The following is an 18,728-nucleotide window of genomic DNA, read 5'->3' on the forward strand; positions in this document are numbered from 1 at the left end:
ACGTTACTGTGGAAGAGTATTGGAAAGATCAGAACATATCACTCATTTCCCTATTTGTGCATGTGTGAACAAATGACTGGAATGATCTGCTCTGCACCATCATCTTGTATATAAAATATTTCAATAAAAATACATTGTTTATTTACCATCCCCACCATCTCAGATTTTTTCAATGCGACATAACAAATCAAACGTTCAGTTTCTATGTAGCTACACAATCTTGGATATACCCGGTAAGCAGTGTGTGTGTGTGTGTGTGTGTGTGTGTGTGTGTGTGTGTTGCTCACCCATCCTCTCCATGACCCGCCCATTCGCTGCTGCTGCCTGAGCTTGGTCAGGTGTTCGTTGTAGTACAGCGGCGTAAACTTCACATTTACTAAACTGATTGGATTTTGTGTTGAGGCAACCACAATCAAAGCCATGCTCAGACGGATACTCCAAATGGTAAGGTTTTTGGATAAAAAGGCAGTATAGTGTCGCTTGTTTGTCAAACCAAGGCTTTTTCCTTGGGTGACAGAGGCCTATCCTTGTCTATATTCGGAGTGGGTACGCACGTATTGGAACCCAGAGTGCCGCCGGTGGGCGGATTGTTCCATTGTAGCCAATGGGGTATCGCAAATAGGAAAACTCCGCTAACTCGTCACATCGTAGAAAACATATCGAGCGCTCCTGCTGTGGGGGCGACACAGCTAGCTAGCTCTGATGCTAACTTGGTTCGATTGATTGATGCTATTCTTGACATAAGGATGCAGTGTCTATCTAATTATACACACTACCTAATATTAGCTAACGTGTCCAGCTAGCTAGCGTTACTCAACGAATGACATTGACCACCTGCTATGTTGTTGAGTACGCTAATTATGCTTTATTTATTATTATTTCTTACCATTTTCGCAGTGTATTATTCGTCGTTCCCAATCACCATTGACTTGCTAACGTAACGTTGACGTTAGCCACAGGTTGATTGGGAAGCCTTATGTCTCAGTTGGCTAATCGCAACATGGAAATATGTCCCTTGGATAACTTACTAACTCACCCTACTGTTGACGTTTGTTAGTTTGGATACTGTAGCTATCAGACAGTCGCTAGACTGGTTACTGTAACGTTATAGCAAGCTAGGTAAGTTACGTTAGCTATATGCCCTTTACGTAGGACTACATCTACCACAGGCCATGGAAACGGCATGACTCAAGGGACAAGTGGGTCTGGGAAATTATGAGGAGTGGTTTGAACTTACTTTCGTTATTATGCAACTTCCCAGAAGTTTGTACACGAACACGAGACTTATCAAAAGAGGGGTCCAAGATGGGAACCACAATGCCAAGTGATAACGCTAATTGTTTTACAGTGTCGATTTGTGAGTTTGTTCTCAATGTCGTATGTATTGTAAAACATAATGGTGAATGTTCGATTTTTTTAATGTTTCACATTTGCCCTTGCTTTTAAAACGTTTTCTTTTTGGTGCATATAGTTTAATCCTATGGCCCAGCAGCCTGTTGCACCATCTTTTCAGAGCCAACATACATTCCAATACATAGTGGAAATACAGTCTAAAAAGCACACAGGATTTGCAAAAGCACTGTCATCTGAGGACCTTTACATTATATATTATATGCTATAATATATAATATATCTCAAAAAGAAGACTAATGTTAAAGATCTCATTAGTCTCACTTGCCAGACGATCCCTGCACCTGTAGGAGACATTGATGCAAACAACTTAAAATAAAATAAAAATAAATAAAATACACTGACTTTGCAGGATTTAATTGCATTTATTTATTTATTTGGGGGGGGGGGTGCATTGGGGTCAAAGGTGTTAGAGGTAAATGTTCAGTCCACCATCAGAGCGGCTGTGTTTCTCAACTCTTCAATATGCCCCAAGAGAGGACACTGCTCAAAGTGCTAAGTCCCCACTAGCACTCTCTCGCTCTCATCACACACACACACACACACACACACACACACACACACACACGCACATATTGGGGGAAACTGGTTGCATATTCATATTCATATTCTATCCCCTTCCGAGCTGTGCTGAGTTGAATCCCCCCCCCCCCCCCCCTCCCCCTCCCCTCGTCGGTCTACCTCCCGCTTCCTTGCTGTGCCCTAAATAACAGGGTGCGTCCTTTAATGCAACCCATAATGGCCTGTCACATGACCACATTGCACCAGGAGGGTCAGAGTAACGCATGTAAACCAAACACTGGTTCCAGTGTGTTTATTCTGCAGCTCCGGATTTATATCAAGGGATAGCTGTACAAACTGGTACCCATCATACACTGGCTACAGGAGAGATGCTTTCAGAAGGAGAATACAGCATCGTTCTTGCGTAGAGCTGATCATACACAGATGTTGAAGGCTACGAGTCATACCCAGCGTACCCAGTAGTTAATGTTTCAGATGAGTGAGCCAGCAGGCCTTCTTGGCCTCATATCTGCGAAGCCTCCTGGTGGTTTTCTCACTCAAACCAATTAAATGAGTGTTCACTGGCTCCAACATTTGCCCAGATGCCAATATTGTTACAATACAAGTAAAGAGTGCAAAGGTCAGTCAGAGGACCCAGACTATAGATGTAACATTCCAGTGTCTCTGGAACATGCAACATGCAAACTCCACACAGAAAGGACCGGGGTGGAGATTCGAACCCACAACCTTTTTGCTCTGAGGCGACAGTGCTGACCACTGAGCTTCCATGGCACCGTCCCACACGTACACCCATGTTTGCTGAAATTCCGACTCATCACAGGTGCTGTGATTAAAATGAGTACACAAGGATAAAAATACACATCTCCCTGGAAGATTGGTTAATCCCCGGTTTCCAAACAGATTCTATCATGCACTTGTGTTCCAAATTGTTCCAATTCCAAACAGTGAGTGTAGAGTCTGCATGTCACACAGTCAAACTAATCCCATCTGTTCTCTCTTCCCCAGACTCCTGGGAAAGGAGGCTCCCAGAACGCAGAGTCAGAGCAGCCCAGCGCAGACCTAAACAATGACCAAAGCTCTGAGGTAACCTGCACGACTGCAACAATGTTTCTCCTGTTTGTGAACGCACCTCCACAGTGCTGTGCGGAGGCCTTTGAGGCTGTCTGGTCACATAAACTGCAGTGTGTTGGTCATCATGTTTGCGTTTCTGTCTGCAGGGCTTCATCTGTCCTCAGTGCATGAAGTCTCACAACTCTGCAGAGGAGTTGTTCAAGCACTATGAGCTGTTCCATGATACTGGAGACCCCCCCTCGTCTCACCTGGGCCCCAGCCGGTGAGATTCACCTCCCAGTTAACACGTTTTTTTGTCATTTATTATTACACAAATTATGACAAAGAGTTTGTGTTTGGACTTCACCATGCCCTTATTTGTTCTGGATATGGCTGGGACATTTGGACACAGTTAACATCACAATCGATCTACAGTTTATATAGCAATCAATATCTGCGAGTATTCTCTCTGTTGGGTGAAAACCTCTTAACTCCAAAATGTCAACCTTTTATGAACTATGTATTTTTTTCCTTTTCTTTTTTATATTGGAAAACAATGCGTTTTTGACATTATCCATTAGGTTTTGAAAGGTTTTCCAAGGGCCCGCCCAAGAAATTGAAAATTGAATATGAAAATCACACAGACAACAGAGATATGCTAAATCACATGCTAAATAATCAACTACTCTATGGTTATATAAAGTATGCTCAAACTCTGTAATCCCTACATTGTTTCAAATCACACTGTATTTGCTGTTTATCATTAGCAATATCACAATAACTTGATGTCATGATTTCATCATGATATGATTGTATAGACCCTTCTCACGGGGGCCATTTTGTGTCGAGAAGCCAGCGTAAACACAGGTGCAAGCAAAACACTAATGAGGGTTTCCAACTTCCATGATTGGAATTTGGAAACCCTCATTAGTGTTTTGCTTGCACCTGTGTTTACCCTGGCTTCTCGACACAAAATGGCCCCCGTGAGAAGGGTCTATTGAAAGACGGTAAACAATAATATTGAGTTATTGCCCAGCTTTTGGAGAGTATTTCTTATTTATGTAAATGTATCTCTTCCTCTTTCTAGGGAAGACCTCATAATGTTGAGGCAGGAAGTTCAGGACCTGCATACTTCCCTCAAGGTACGGCCATGTATATTTGAATAGTGGCAGTTAAAATATCTATGTAAATTGTCTATTTAAACACTACAAATCGTGTGTGTGTGTGTGTGTGTGTGTATGTGTGTGTGATTTCTCTGTACTAGGAAGAAAGATGGTTCTCTGGAGAGCTAAAGAAGGAGCTAGACAAAGTTCAAGGACACCTGAAGCAAGTAATTCCTTTAAGATGTTTAATATATCGCATGCAGTGAAATCACACGACATAAGATGGAAAGAGTTGGGTGCCAGCAGAATACCAAACTAGATGCTGAAACGTGATGATCTCATTCCTACTGTTGTTGGTATGGTTAAGGCTTTACATATCAGTGTTCCTCTCTTTGCTTTGGACCCACAGGGCGATGGACAGTTGGGCCCAGAGGAGTCAGGTAGGGCAGATTCCAAACCCATTGTGAAAAGATATTTCATTTGATCGTGAACTTCAATCACAAGCGATGCTGCTCTTTTTCCTCCTCAGCACTGGAAAGGAAGCTGAGTGACGCGGAGACAGAAAAATTCAACATCAAGCAGCTGAAAGACCTGTTTGAGCAGAAGGCTGCCCAGCTGGCCACAGAGATAGTGGGTTAGTGTTGGGGCTGTGCGGACTGGGAAACTGGGAGGCGTGTGTGTGTGGGTTGGCATCTCTTCCAAACTGTCATAAAGAGCCAAAGTGGAACGCCACTTCCTGCTTCAGCACTGTACCAGAGATTTTCATCCGCCATTTATTTTCCCATAGACATTTCGTAAAATGCTTATAAAAATAGTTTTACTTGTTCAAACCAAACGGTTCAGATATATTTAGAAACAGGAGAGACCACATAACATAACTATTTTTATAAGCATTTTACAAAATGTCTATGGGAAAATAAATTGCAGAAGAAAATCTCTGGTACAGCGCTGAAGCAGGAAGTGACGTTCACTTTGCCTCTCTATACTCTTTAGCTAGATCACAAGGCAGCCTAAAGCCATCGTGTCGCTGTTCATTTCTTAAAACGTAGTTTTAAAGCTTAAAGGCATTACAGCTTTTGAATATTGCACCGTGGCGATGGTTTGGCTAAATTTAACTTTGATATCAGCCAGTCAGGAATTCTTGCTGGAGTATATTAATAAATAGGCTTACGGAATTGTTGAACCCAACAGACATAAAGTCTCGCTATGATGAGGAGAAGGGCCTGAGGGAGGCTGCTGACCAGAGGCTTGCCAAACTGACCCAGGACCTGCAGAAAGAGAAGCAGGACACAGAGAGACTCAGCACAGAACTGGTATAATACACACGCGCGCGCGCACACACACACACACACACACACACACACACACACACACACACACACACACACACACACACACACACACACACACACACACACACACACACACACACACACACACACACACACACACACACAGAGTTTGCACTGGTATTTATCCTCTTCTCACTAGGCTTTGTGCGTCCTTTGTAGTTTGTGCACACCACTCCTGAATGTTGTGCCGAAATGACACTGTGAAATCAGCCTGGCTCTGAGCTGCTTGGTGGAAGAATCGGCACAGCCCCTACCCATACAATCCCTTCACCGTTGTTATGGAAACGTGTAACGGAACAGAATTTCTATCAGAACTGAACAGCACTTCAAAACGGAGTGGAGTGGTTGTCTATAGTCACACGATTACACACACTTACTGGTGTTTATGTGTCCATTGGGGTTCTCAGTCTGGCTTAGACTGGTTTCACACAAATGCAGATCTGTGCTGGAGCTTGAAGGAGAGTTAACACCTAAATCGAATCGGCACCATACATTTACCCTGTTTAACATATCGACGTCATTGCCCTGACCTTTGACATTTTGAACTCCACATGACTGGAGGCGTGGCGGCTGCAGCCATCACTAGGCACACCCAGTCCATCTCACACCCAGGCGCCCCCCTCTTGACCCCACCCTGTGCCGACCGTTCACCGCTGCTCCAACTGCGTGACTCTGCTCTGCCCCCTAGCTGCAGCGGCCGGGAGTGGAGGATGTTGAGGTGCTGCAGAAGGAGCTGGTGCAGGTGCAGACACTGATGGACAGCATGTCACGAGAGAGGGAGGAGGAGACCGAACGTCTCAAAAGCCACTACGAGGAGCTGCAGGCTAATTACACTACCTCAGAGGTGAGCTCAACAAATACACATGCGTATCCTGCAACTCATAAAGCCGTTGTCAGTCAGACATGGTTCTGCTGTTCCCACCTTTGACTGATGTGTAGCAACCTGTCAACCTGCCACACCCACCCACCCTAACTCATTTTCACCACAAACACATGCTATGCTTATATGAGATTAATTATGGAGTGCTCAGTGCTGATGTGAAATATAGTTTGTGTATTCTTAAACCCCTATGTCATTTGCTCAGTCCACTTTCCTGCAAAGAACAAATCTCAAGTTTCTTATTTTAATCGTCTCAAATAGTTCTGATATGCTGCATCTTCATTAAAACCAGATGGATTTATTGGCTTCACACATAATTCTCAATCCCACCATGTCTGCCTGATGCATAATTCAGCTTTACGTCGTGCATTATTGATCCCAGCAGGCTTTGGGAGAGCAGAGGAGTGCGTATTTATAGCTGCCGGGCAGCTCCAGGCTCGTGCCTCCCTCTCCACATCCCCGCAACTAAGCTCAAGGAAGAACTTCATATTCTCACACTCTGAGAAGCCGCAATAATTAATACATTTGAATTCTTAAAATATTTCTGGCTCGGGCGGTCTGGTTTTTTAATTAATTACAATTTTCTGATTTGTAATAACCCTCGGGCATAATTAACAAGTGGCTTTGTCGGAATGTCTTACAGAGTCTGGAGCAATAGATGTAATTTCCCTTTCACAGAATGAACGTGTTGTTATTTTGCCGTCAATAGCTAGCTATTAGCAATATTGCTTCTATGATAAATAAGATATGAGGCCACGATGTTCTCTCAAATAGTTCCTCAGATGAGGTTCACTATATATATATATATATATATATATATATATATATACACACACACACACACATTGCTGAAACCCCTCCTTTGTATACAATATTCTGCTTAATGCTACCACAGCGACGATGGTCATCAGTTTAAATTAGTGATACATTTATTCATGTATTCACTCAGCCACACAGCATCTTGTTCTGAGCAGCATCTGACCCAGTGTTGTAGTCAATTCACTCACTCTATCTCTAAGTCCAAGTCCGAGTCACCAAAGAAGAGTCCGAGTTAAGTCCCCATTACCTGAGTTCAGTCCGAGTCATCAAAGTTGAGTCTGCAGGTTTGGAATTTCGTAATTTTAGGGGCAAGGCCAATTGGCCTCTTCGGACACATTTTTTAGGGTACAATTAGGCCATTGAGTGAAATAAGAGGATTTGGAGCCTCCAAATAAATAACTTGCCTTTCAAATGAAGAAAAACTGAAAAAAATTATGACATGAAAAACATAAATTATTTGCCTTTTTAACAAACATTTGAAGTTGTCATATGCTTCCCTAATGTTACACTGACTGATAATGGCATTGGCTGTCCAGCCTATACATGTTTAGTTATGTCAGTAATGTGGGAATAGGAAAAATGCACAGATCGGATCATAAATCAGACCTCCTGTGTCAATAATCAGGCCGTTAGTGGTGCCTGAATTATTGCAATTATTGTTTTATAGAAAAAATGACTGACTAATTCTAGAAAAGATAGGCCATGTTATTGTAGCAATGACTGAGAAATGTTAAGTTACGTTTGTTACGTTCATGAGAGAGAGAGAGACAGACCGCTGCTACATTGAGCGGAGGAATTCACCATTTTGTTGTGACGACAGCAAGAAAGGCGCAGACTGAAGCAGGACGGTGCGTTCTCATGTCTCAATAGGATAAGGACATATGATTTACTTGTCTTGGACATTTATGTATATGGGAAAAAGGTGAGAAACAAATCAAATAATAATCACAGGAAAGTCAATTGAATCTTGCAGCGGTGACACAAGGCAAAGATCAGCGTTCTGATGCTTAATTGCTCGGGTGTGCTAGTGCAGTGGTCCCCAACCACCGGGCCGTGGACTGGTACCGGGCCGCGAGCCGGTCCAAATTTTTTCTTTTTTTTTCTTTTAATAAACATAGGCTATTATATTATAGGCTGTGTGTTCAAGTTGACGTTTATTTATGTTTGTAGTTAAAACAAAAACATAAATACTGTATAGGCTACATACAGTACAACACAAAAGGCTGTTATTTACCCTTTGTCGCCACCTGGTGAGTAAATATATATGTAACTAAAACCATTACAATTGACAAACTTTGACTTTTTTTTCCATGTATCTACCGGTCCTTGGCACAAAAAACAAAAGGTTGGGAACCCCTGTGCTAGTGCACACGCCACAGCGGAGAAGTCTGCCTAACCAAGCGGGACTTTATTACAAAAACTAACAACAAAAAACAGTCTTTATCAATTAGCAAGTCCGAGTCCTTGTCTCCAACTTCCGAGTCCAAATGCATGAAGGCTTGAGTCCGAGTCCGAGTCCGAGTCATCAGTGACTCAATTCCAAGTGGAGTCAGGAGTCCTGAAAACTGGACTTGAGTCCTGGACTTGAGTCCGAGTCCTGGACTGGAGTACTACAACACTGGTCTGTCTGACCTCCTATCTACATTGTCTTGTATCGTGACTTACCTCTGTCCCTGTCTCTCTTTTCCTTCCCCCTTTCTTCCACTCCTCACACACTGTCTCCCCCTCCAACACACTGTCTCCCCCTCCAACACACTGTCTCCCCCTCCAACACACTGTCTCCCCCTCCAACACACTGTCTCCCCCTCCAACACACTGTCTCCCCCTCCAACACACTGTCTCCCTCTCCAACACACTGTCTCCCCCTCCAACACACTGTCTCCCTCTCCAACACACTGTCTCCCTCTCCAACACACTGTCTCCCCCTCCAACACACTGTCTCCCCCTCCAACAACACTGTCTCCCTCTCCAACACACTGTCTCCCCCTCCAACACACTGTCTCCCCCTCCAACACACTGTCTCCCCCTCCAACACACTGTCTCCCCCTCCAACACACTGTCTCCCCCTCCAACACACTGTCTCCCCCTCCAACAACACTGTCTCCCTCTCCAACACACTGTCTCCCCCTCCAACATTCGCTGTTTCGTGAAGATTCGTAAACTGGAGGTAAAACATCTTGTTTCCAGTCGGCCCCCAAATTTGGTTTCATTCCTTTTGAGTTCTTCTACGTTTGAAAAGTGGCATCTTTGTCCATGGTGTCTTACATTTACGTTTCTTTTTTCCCCCTGTTCTTCTTTTTTTTGGGGGGGGGGGGGGGCTCCTCGTTTTTGGAATGTTGGTCCTTCCTGTATTGCTTTGTGTTCACTTTCTTTGTGTTGGTCCTGAATGCCAAAGTGGTACTGTACTGTGTAGTTTTATTATGCCTCCGCCGGCAATATCCAGGCCGGAGGCATTATGAATTCGGGTTGTCCGTACGTCCGTCTGTCCGATATTCGTTAACGCGATATCTGAGGAACGCCTTTATGGAGAGATATATGTGTCTCTATTCTGTGACTGAAAATTTACATCCTGTAACCAAAGAGTGTATCTGTGAGAAAATAAATCCACTTTGTAATCAAAAAATAGATCCGTAAGCAAAAACATAGATTTGAAAACAAAACTATCAACAATCCAATCAAAGAAAAACTTTAAAATAAAATTAAAAAAATGTTTTTAGATTTTTCATTAATGTGAATTAAAAAAAGTTGCATGCAAACACAAACATTTTGTTCTCAACTCCAGACCATTTGTTTGCGAAACCATTACCTTTGCTTACAAAGCTCAACTTTTCTTTTGCGAAATGAAAAGTTTTGTTTGCAAAACCTGAGTTTTGCAAAACTTTTTCTGTTACAATAAGGGCGGGACCTACAGCAGAAAGAAGTAACGCACGTCCCTATTCATAGCTTTCAAGGGGCGTTACGTGCTGCCGGGAACGCCCACCTGGCGGTCAAAAAAACAACTTGTTCATTCCGTTGCCTGCGAGTCAGTCGACTCACGCTGTTTGGCTTTTTTTTCTACCATCAAAGTACACACGTCTTTGCTCTTAACGTTACTTGAGCTTACCTTTGATGAAATGTTGGCCGCAAAGAGCAAAGACGTGTGTACTTTGTGTACACAACCTCCTCCTTTCTTTCTCCGACGGGATTCTGTGAAAGCACAAGCCAGGCGTGTCTCCTCGTCGGTTTAGTGCAACCGATAGCACAACAGGTACATGTAGGCTATCGGCACTTTGGCTGAACAAACACTACACAGCGTGAGAAACTAGTCGACACGGCTGGCAAGTTGTTTTTTTGACCGCCAGGTGGGCGTTCCCGGCAGCACGTAACGCCCCTTGAAAGCTATGAATTGGCCAGTGTCGATCGGAGTGATAGCTTGGCAACATCCAATCCAGTAAGAGACAAGGCGGAGGGCGGGAAGTATTTCCTGAAGGAATCTCCATGCCATTTCAGCCCCAGTTATAACCACAGATTGAAGAGAGAAGCCGTGAGTATGTTCACACCAATGTTTTTATGTTGTTTTTATGTTTGGTCAGGTTACATGCACTTGGTGTGAACATACTCACGGCTTCTCTCTTCAATCTGTGGTTATAACTGGCGCTGAAATGGCATGGAAATTCCTTCAGGAAATACTTCCGTTCAAGTGCCCGCCCTCCGCCTTGTCTCGTACTGGATTGGATGTTGCCAAGCTATCACTCCGATCGACACTGGCCAATAGGGACGTGCGTTACTTCTTTCTGCTGTAGGTCCCGCCCTTATTGTAACAGAAAAAGTTTTGCAAAACTCAGGTTTTGCAAACAAAACTTTTCATTTCGCAAAAGAAAAGTTGAGCTTTGTAAGCAAACGTAATGGTTTCGCAAACAAATGTTTTGGAGTTGAGAACAAAATGTTTGTGTTTGCATGCAACTTTTTTAATTCACATTAATGAAAAATCTAAAAACATTTTTTTAATTTAATTTTTAAATTTTTCTTTGATTGGATTGTTGATAGTTTTGTTTTCTAATCTATGTTTTTGCTTACAGATCTATTTTTTGATTACAAAGTGGATTTATTTTCTCACAGATACAGTCTTTGGTTACAGGATGTAAACTTTCAGTCACAGAATAAAGACACATATATCTCTCCATACGCCTTGATACAATTTCATGAAATTTGCCTCAAACGTCCACTTGGACTCAAGGATGAACTCATTTGATTTTGGTGGTCATAGGTCAAAGTTCAAGATCACTGTGACCTCACGAACGCCATTCCCAAGATCATTAACGCGATATCTCAGGAATGGCTTGACGGAATTTCTTCTAATTTGGCTCAAACGTCGACTTGGACGCAAGGATGAACTGATTAGATTTTGGTGATCAAAGGTCAAGGTCACTGCGATCTCCCAAACACCATTTTCAAGCTCATTAATGCGATATCTCAGGAATGCCTTGATGGAATTTCTTCGAATTTGCCTCAAACGTCCACTTGGACTCAAGGATGAACTGATTAGATTTTGGTGGTCATAGGTCAAAGTTCAAGATCACTGTGACCTCATGAACGCCATTCCCAAGATCGTTAACTCTGTATCTCAGGAATGCCTTGATGGAATGTCTTCGAATTTGCCTCAAACGTCCACTTGGACTCAAGGATGAACTGATTAGATTTTGGTGGTCAAAGTTCAAGGTCACTGATCGCTCATTTCATGCTGTTAACGCGGTATCTCAGGAACGCCTTGACGGAAATTCATCCAATTTTCCTCAAACGTCCACTTGGACTCAAGGATGAACTGATTAGATTTTGGTGGTCGAAGTTCAAGGTTACTGTGACATCACGACCGCTCGTTTCATGCTCGTTAACATATCTCAGGAACGCCTTGATGGAATTTCATCTAATTTGCCTCGAACGTCCACTTGGACCCAGTCAAGGATGAACTGATTACATTTTGGTGGTCAAAGGTCAAGGTCACTGTGACCTCACGAACACCATTTTCAGCTCGGTAACGCCATATCTCAGTAACACAAAATGTCTTCTCATTTGGCTCAAACATCAAAGTCTGCTCACTTGTTGGCGGAGGCATATATCCGCGGTGCGGTCGTTCAAGTTGTCTACTAGATGGCCTTGCAAATTAATTCTAATGTGTCTGTCACTACTATTTTGCAGATGACCATATCCCAACTGAAAGCAGAGCTGGAGAAAGGTCCCCAAGAAGCAGCTGTCTATACACAACAGATCCACCAACTGCAGAGCAATCTGAACAATTTGCATCAGCAAAGCCAGGTAACACCCACTCACACGGCAACCGTAAACACCTACCTACAGTTACTTTAGTCATGTGACAGTTTTACAGTTCCGAGTGAACAGATAACCGCAAGTATGTCTGTGGTGGCATCTGCCCAGCAATACAAGGCAAAAGATTGTTTCGGATTTACTTTTACTACTGTAATGTTAACAAGCCGTGCCAACTGCCCTTCACCACAGAACATGCCAGCCTACTTTCTGTAAACCGTCCTCTGTTGCTCGGCGTCAGCCACTATCGCAATGCCCTGCTGTCACCGGGCTATGTGAGCCTTCTTTGGCAGCATAGACATGTTGGCAAAAATCACACGCAGGTCTATAATTAAACCAGCAGGGGGGGACTCTCTGTGCTGCCAGTCTTGTCATTTGGGGTGAAATACAATGACAGGTAACCAAGTTGATGCAATGGAGGCTGGGGGAACAGAGCGCTTTTCCTCGGGGTGTCTGCCAGAGATTAAATCCTCCCGTGTGAGGCACGTCTGTCACGTCGCTCTGCAAGCCAAGTAGGTATCTGAATAAGGGAGGGATTACCGCCCTCCATCTTTAACGGGACCCCCTTCCCCGCAACAGGATTTTTTTTTTTTTAAACAGGATACTTTTTTTTTTTAATCAAGTCCAACCCCCCGAGTTTTACCCCTGTTTTCTCTCCAATTGTACTTGGCCAATCCCCTGCTCTCCCGGTTGTTGCTCCACCCCCTCTGCCGATCTGGGAGAGTTGTAGACTAGCACGTGCTTCTTATTTTCACCTGACAGCGAGGAGGTAGCATGTGGGAGGATCACACTATTCCCCAGTTCCTCTCCCCCCATGAACAGGCCCCCTGAGCGACCAGTGCAGCGACCAGGACACATAGCCATAATCAGGCTTCCCAGCATACCTAGCCGCATGCACGTCTTGTCTGCTGCCCTCTGCTGGCCTGTCTGTCTGCCTGTTTCTCAGACTGTGTTTTATGCATGCCTGTGTGCCTGTTTGTTTGTCTGTTTGTTTGATTGTCAGATAGCATGCTTATAGTTTTAGTGTAATGTGATTTTAATGTTGGCATGTTTTAACTGTCTGTGCCGATCTGTCGGCCTAACATTGTCGGTCTGCTTGAATATTGTTTGTTAACTTGCATGATGCACATTGCTTTGGCTTGCTTCATGTTGTATTTACTCCTATTTTTATTTGCTTGTGTGTGTTTATTGTTAGTGTTTGTTTTTAATGGCTATTTTAAGTTCTGGCCAAGGGACAACGGTTGAAAATGAGCCATTTGGCTAACACTGGCATGCTTACAGTGATGCTAATTAACGTGCACTGTCCCTCAAATAAATAAATAAATATACACCCACAGACACGGCCAGTTGTGCCTGTATGGACTCCCGACCAAGCTGGAGGTAACGGGGGCTTGAACCTGCAACCCTCGTGTTAGTAGGCAGGGACTCTACCGCTGCAGCTACCCGGACGCCCCGCAACACGATACCTTGAGACCTGATCCAGATTGTCCTGTCAGGAGAAGAGAGACAACGGATGGAGCAACCAGGGAGGGATAGAGGCTCAGTACTAAGAAGAGACAGGTGAACAACCAGTACTAAGAAGAGACAGGTGAACAACCAGTACTAAGAAGAGACAGGTGAACAACCAGTACTAAGAAGAGACAGGTGAACAACCAGTACTAAGAAGAGACGGGTGAACAACCAGTACTAAGAAGAGACAGGTGAACAACCAGTACTAAGAAGAGACGGGTGAACAACCAGTACTAAGAAGAGACAGGTGAACAACCAGTACTAAGAAGAGACAGGTGAACAACCAGTACTAAGAAGAGACAGGTGAACAACCAGTACTAAGAAGAGACAGGTGAACAACCAGTACTAAGAAGAGACGGGTGAACAACCAGTACTAAGAAGAGACAGGTGAACAACCAGTACTAAGAAGAGACAGGTGAACAACCAGTACTAAGAAGAGACAGGTGAACAACCAGTACTAAGAAGAGACAGGTGAACAACCAGTACTAAGAAGAGACAGGTGAACAACCGATACTAAGAAGAGACAGGTGAACAACCGGTACTAAGAAGAGACAGGTGAACAACCGGTACTAAGAAGAGACAGGTGAACAACCGGTACTAAGAAGAGACAGGTGAACAACCAGTACTAAGAAGAGACTGGTGAACAACCAGTAGGGGTTTCAACAATGGTTTTAACCAGGAGGAGGAGGAGGAGGGGGGGGGGGGGGTGGACAAGGCCATGAGAAGGAGAGAGATGAACAAAAGAGGAGGGACAGAGCACAAAGTCTGCAGTGGGGTTGTGAGAGGGTCGTAAACGTGGGCCGGCTGCAGCTGTGCGTGAGATTTAAGAGGCAGCAGATAAAAGAGGTTGACTGTAACGTCTGTGATGTCCTGCAGGCCTGTCACACTCCCTAGTTAGCAGCACCCACAGCCATTAACAACATTTTGTTCTTTATCGCCCCGCTGCCAAGTTTACTGCAAGGGCATATGCTGTATGCATCCACCGGGCGGTGCTCCAAGTCCCGTGTCGTAAAACCTTCCCTTAGAAGTGTCGTGCCACACCTCTACTCTGAATGTCTTTCTGAAGTGAGGGTGACAGTGTTCTGTTCCATGGCCTCACTGGATCACATGGTGTGACGCTCCTCTCACACTCGCACTGTGGAGGACTGTCTCCTTTACAAATGACAAATACTTCATGTTGCATTGTGGCTTAATTCATTACTTTGATAACAGGGTTTTCCCCGGCTTTTTGCAGGGGCTGTTTCTCTGGGGGTTGGGTATGGTAGGGGTAGAAAAATGTACATTTTCAATAAAAAAAAATAAAAAAAAATCCCATTGTTTTGGGCCATTATTATTATCATATCTGTGTACAAACATTTGGAAAAGTCAGAGCAGATAATAAATAAACATTGGTTTTACATTAACTTGGCTTAGGTGGGGCCCAACATGGCTTGGGTGCTGCCCCTAAACCTTATACTGGTTTAATTAAAAGTTATTATTAAAATAACTGCTTTTAGTACTTGCCATGATCATCCTTTTCATGAGACGCAATGCCATCGTGAAACTTGAGAAAAGAATGACATTTTTACATCATAACGTTTGTGTCTCGTGTCATCTCCATTTCTATCCATGAATCTATAGAGATATGTCTTTCAGATATGTCTCTTATCATCTGGCAGCCAGTGCTTATCCGACCCATGTTATCTTGTACTCTCCTCTTCTCACAGAGCCTTTCTGAAAAGCTGACACGTAAGGAGAAAGAGTATCAGGAACTGGAGGAGCGGCTGGGGGCTGAGCAGGCCGCCAAGAAGGGAGTCCAGGACAGTCTGCATCAGAGGGAGCTGGAGGTTCAGGAGCTCCAGGCTAGGGCCACGGGGGCCGAGGCCTCCCTGCAGAAGGCCCAGGCGGCGCTGGACGAGAGAGGGGAGGAGGCAGCCAAGCTGAAGAGGGAGGTCTCAGAGCTGGAAGTGAAGCATGGGGAGCTGAAGGTTGAGAGGAAACAGCTACAGCAGCAGAGGGAGGAGAGGGAGAGTCAAGGTGCTCAGCAGCAGAGCGAGATCAGTCAAGTGAGTAATACAGTGTACACAAACAGACCAGTACATGCAATACAACATGATTTATTAGATTTTATAGTTTGCTTAAATCATCAATATTAGATGGGAATTCACACCTCATGTGGATTTACTCAGATCAGAATGATTTACAGCAAAAGAACAAGGATCTTGCTCTGCACTCAACATGTTGAAAAGTGCAATGTTGTACCCTCTCCAGCACACTGGGTGGCGCTAATTGAAAACCAGTGAAAAATTGACTTCTGCCTATGGCTTCCACACAACTACTCAGTACATCTCAAGACACTAGTGAATAACACAAACACTACATTTTCAGGTGGATCTTTGTAATTATTTATAATGTAATTTATCATGCAAGGTACTAACTTTTTTCTGATGGTATGGATTGAATGAAACCGATAATTTCTTGACTGAATTCTGAAATTTGACAACGCATAGTAGGACATTTCTCCAATTTGGAAATCATGGCTACAAAGTTGGTCAGTGTACTTAAATTTAGTTGAACCTCAGTATGAGGCACACTACCACGCATGATGACTGTGAAAAATTGTCTCATATACAGTACATAGAACTCGATGGCGAATGCAAAATCTATCTTGTGAACATGGTTTTACACCAATTTAGAAAGTAAAAAATACAAGATCCAAAATGATGGACAATTGGATTAATGTGTTAAATAATGGTCATTAACCAAAAGATTCATTGTGTAAATGCGTGCCGTGCTTTTTCATATCTCAGTGGTCATCTCTCTCTCCTCCCCTAGCTGCACGCCAAGCTGCTGGAGGCGGAGAGGCAGCTGGGCGAGGTGCAGGGCCGCCTGAAGGAGCAGAGGCAACTATCTGGGGAGAAACTGAAGGACCGTGAGCAGCAAGTAGCCGACCTCCAGCTCAAACTGTCCCGCACTGAGGAGCAGGTAGCCATTTAGATCCAACTTGAATTATCCTTGTGTCGAAATTGTGTCACTGCTATAGCGGAAAATAGGATATACTGTAGATAAGAATTTAATAATGTAAAAACTGAATTTCAGAAATGCGATAAAAAAGAAGAAGAGAACAGACATGAAATCAATATTCTGTGCTGGTGAAATTAAAACATATACAAACATGTCGCCTCAAAACTAAAGAACAACCAAATCCAGATGAAAAACCTAAGACACAGCGAGACACAGAGAGAGTGAGAGAAAACCCACCTAAACTCATTTTACTCACCTTTTTATTTGTAGAATAGATTTTAGGCTGACATGCATCTAAATCTTTATGCCATAGATTTGTAGTATAGATCACATGCACATGAAGTGGCATCAAACTAATGTACAGTAAGTTATATGATTGAGGATTATGGTGGTCTTTTAAGGATGAAAAAAAAACAATCTGATTTTGCCCCCATTTTCTCCCCAATTGTACTTGGCCAATTCCCCCTGCTGCCCCGGTCGCTACCCTCTCTGCCGATCGGGGGAGAGCCGTAGACACACACATGCTTCCTCCGATACGTGTGCACTTGCCAGCCGCTTCTTTTCACCTGACGGCGGGGAGCCTCACCGGCAGGACGTAGCACGTGGGAGGATCACGTGATTCCCACCAGTTCCCTTCCGCCCGAACAGGGGCACCGACCGACCAGAGGAGGTGCTAGTGCAGTGACACCCTCATTCCGGCTTCCCACCCGCTAGGGATGGGCATCGAATTTCGAATTTTCGAATAATCGTTGTTATTATCAAGGTCGACTTTTATTATTGAAATTCGAAATTCGAAAAAAAAAAAAAAAAAAAAATTGAGTGAAATGTTGCATTGTCTCCCCTGATTCTAAGTATAGTCAAATCGCTTGGTTTGAGCAAGTCAAACAATTTTTATAAGCATTTTAAGCAAGGTTTATGGAAAAATGAATGGCGGATGAAATCCCATGAAGAGGGAGAGGGGGTGACTTTGGCACCCCTTTGGCACTCAGACCTGAGCCTACTAAATATTTAATGAACCACTCATGATTGTCAAAACTGTTTTTTATTTTCGAAAATGTCAATGTCATGTAACATGTTCTTTACTTCAGTGGTGCAATGCTTGTTTGAGCTAAAAATCCACAGCAGAAGCTTTTTATATTAATTAATAAAGCCGTAGACTTAGAATCAGGGGAGACAATGCAACATTTCACTCACAAAAATTTTTTTTTTTTTTTTTTTTTTTTTTACATTTTTTTTTTTTTTTTTCGAATTTCAAATTAAATTCGAATTTGGCCAGCGAATTTCGAATAGTGTTTTTGCTAGAAATGCCCATCCCTACCACCCGCAGACACAGCCAATCGTGCCTGTATGGACGCCCGACCAAGCCGGAGGTAACACGTGGGTGCGAACCTGCGACCCTCGTGTTCGTAGGCAGGGAATCTACCGCTACACTACCCAGACGCCCAAGGATGAAAGCATAAGTGATGTCACTACACTACTACCTCTCGAGAGAGAAGGAGAATTCAGTTCACAAGAATTCAATTTCAAGATTCACACTGCAAATTCTGTCCACATTATTCAGTTCAGCCAAATTTCAGCTAATGTTTTTCTGTGTGTTGTTGCTCCAGTTGAAGGAGAGCGACGGTAAGAGCACAGACCTGCAGCACCAGCTAGAGAAGGCCAAGCAGCAGCACCAGGAGCTGCAGGTGCTGCAACAGAACACCAACGGCAAACACCGCGAGGCACAGGTACTCACCTGCTCACAGTACAGGTACTGCCTGTCTGCAGCTCACCTGCTCA

At 43.8% G+C, this 18,728-nt stretch overlaps 1 protein-coding gene across 1 annotated transcript in view; it reads left to right on the forward strand.

The window, feature by feature from the left end:
• The first annotated feature begins 324 nt into the window (after positions 1-324).
• eea1 (early endosome antigen 1) overlaps positions 325-18,728 on the forward strand; it is a 33,076-nt gene continuing 14,672 nt past the window's right edge. Inside the window, exons 1-13 of the mRNA XM_083655156.1 lie at positions 325-444; positions 2,938-3,015; positions 3,150-3,265; positions 4,070-4,124; positions 4,247-4,312; positions 4,495-4,525; positions 4,615-4,719; positions 5,277-5,398; positions 6,126-6,281; positions 12,312-12,428; positions 15,653-15,991; positions 16,761-16,910; positions 18,557-18,676. Of these exons, the coding sequence (XP_083511282.1) occupies positions 421-444; positions 2,938-3,015; positions 3,150-3,265; positions 4,070-4,124; positions 4,247-4,312; positions 4,495-4,525; positions 4,615-4,719; positions 5,277-5,398; positions 6,126-6,281; positions 12,312-12,428; positions 15,653-15,991; positions 16,761-16,910; positions 18,557-18,676 (1,479 nt within the window). The 5' untranslated portion in view covers positions 325-420. The remainder of the gene's footprint in view (positions 445-2,937; positions 3,016-3,149; positions 3,266-4,069; positions 4,125-4,246; positions 4,313-4,494; positions 4,526-4,614; positions 4,720-5,276; positions 5,399-6,125; positions 6,282-12,311; positions 12,429-15,652; positions 15,992-16,760; positions 16,911-18,556; positions 18,677-18,728) is intronic.

This window comes from Poromitra crassiceps, assembly GCF_964638095.1.
Source record: "Poromitra crassiceps genome assembly, chromosome: 18".
NCBI classification, from domain to species: domain Eukaryota; kingdom Metazoa; phylum Chordata; class Actinopteri; order Beryciformes; family Melamphaidae; genus Poromitra; species Poromitra crassiceps.